General features: G+C 34.2%; 1 protein-coding gene across 1 annotated transcript; it reads right to left on the reverse strand.

Annotated features, from left to right (window-relative positions):
• LOC111383658 (vacuolar fusion protein CCZ1 homolog) lies at positions 1 to 1,196 on the reverse strand (the record flags this gene model as incomplete). Its single annotated transcript, XM_023007789.1, has 2 exons — positions 1 to 125; positions 931 to 1,196. Coding segments are annotated over 2 exons (297 nt in total), but the record flags the coding sequence as incomplete, so codon positions are not given.
• Positions 1,197 to 1,441: the final 245 nt, after the last annotated feature.

Below are 1,441 nucleotides of genomic sequence, written 5' to 3' on the forward strand. Positions count from 1 at the left end.
CATCTACAGTAAACGGGTTTCCAAACAAAATCTCCACAAGCCAGAATATACATAGATTTCTAAGCTCATTGAAACAGTAACTTCCCTATTTTTCCTATTCCAAAGAAAAAGCTCCATTGCAATACCTGCATAATGCATAATCAAAGAAAATTGTGGTGAACATAATCGTATTGAGTCATATAACAGGATGTAACTCGGTGATACTAAGATCAGCCTGTCGAAAAAACCAAACACAAAATTTCTTTTCTTGAATGCACAAACAACTTAATAGGTACAATTGTGACAACATGGATAAGCAAAGTAACACACTGTAAATATGTAACGTTCTTTAAAAATCATATTTTCCAAACTTTACAAGTTCATAAAAAGACAATTTCTGCTCTAACGAAAGTTTTACTAACGAATTAATCTAATACTCGTTAATTTCCAATTTCATAGAAGGAAATTAAATTAATCTATGTTGTGCACATTAGTTTTTATGGTCACGTAAAGTTTCTATTTCCACATTACAAACAAGGGGACTATATCATATTTTATGCCAGCAACCACTAAAGCACTTCCCGATTTATTTTACTCATTCTTCTATATCACTTTGTGTGGAGATGAGTATTTACAGCCAGCGAAAAGGACGAGCGTGATGCAGTTGGATACATCATAGAACAATGTTTTGTTGAGGTGTGTAGTCAATCTGCTTTCATCAAAGAAAATCAAGTGATTTTTTTGCTGAACTTACCAATTCTGGATGAAAATCAATTCGCATATATATTCACATTTCACCAAAAGTTCTCTGATGGAGGCAAATATTATTTAAGTTCAGGAAATTGCATTGTTGCCTTCTCTTATCTTGATAAATTAACTTTGCTTCAAGCAGAACTCATATAATTTTGAAGTTAACTAATTTTCTGTGAAGGCCAAAGTAGAAAATGTTACCTGTCACTAAACTTCTCAACAGCATCAGAGGCATAGAGAAGTGTTTCATTGGCTTTCTCAAGAACCATGTAGAGTTCCTTTCCTCTTGTAAGCCGAGCAATAAGCCAAGCATTGTTTTTAGCTCTAATGCATACTTCGAGATCCTTCTCATGGTCTAAACCCGAGATAGCTCTAATTTTTTCCGAGTCAACCTCTTCTCGAAGCTTACTCAAGGCAATTAAGGAATCCTGTTCCACATCATCACAACGAATATATAAGTTCCATGACTATGACCGGTTGGTTGTGGATTATTTTGCGGACCAAGGAATTTTGCAAGCTGAAAAAGTGGGATAGGGAGGAGTTGAAGGGTACAATTGCTTGATTGCTCAAACTCGACAAATTGGAGTTTTCAAACATTAGAGTTTCCTAATGATATTAATTTTTATTCTTGGTCGTATTTGGTTTTATTTACATATGCTCCTTTGTCATACATCCTCGTTTTATTATGTTAAAGATGTCTTATTCTCCTTAT

This window comes from Olea europaea, unplaced genomic scaffold (genome assembly GCF_002742605.1).
Source record: "Olea europaea var. sylvestris unplaced genomic scaffold, O_europaea_v1 scaffold27320, whole genome shotgun sequence".
In the NCBI taxonomy this organism is placed as follows: domain Eukaryota; kingdom Viridiplantae; phylum Streptophyta; class Magnoliopsida; order Lamiales; family Oleaceae; genus Olea; species Olea europaea.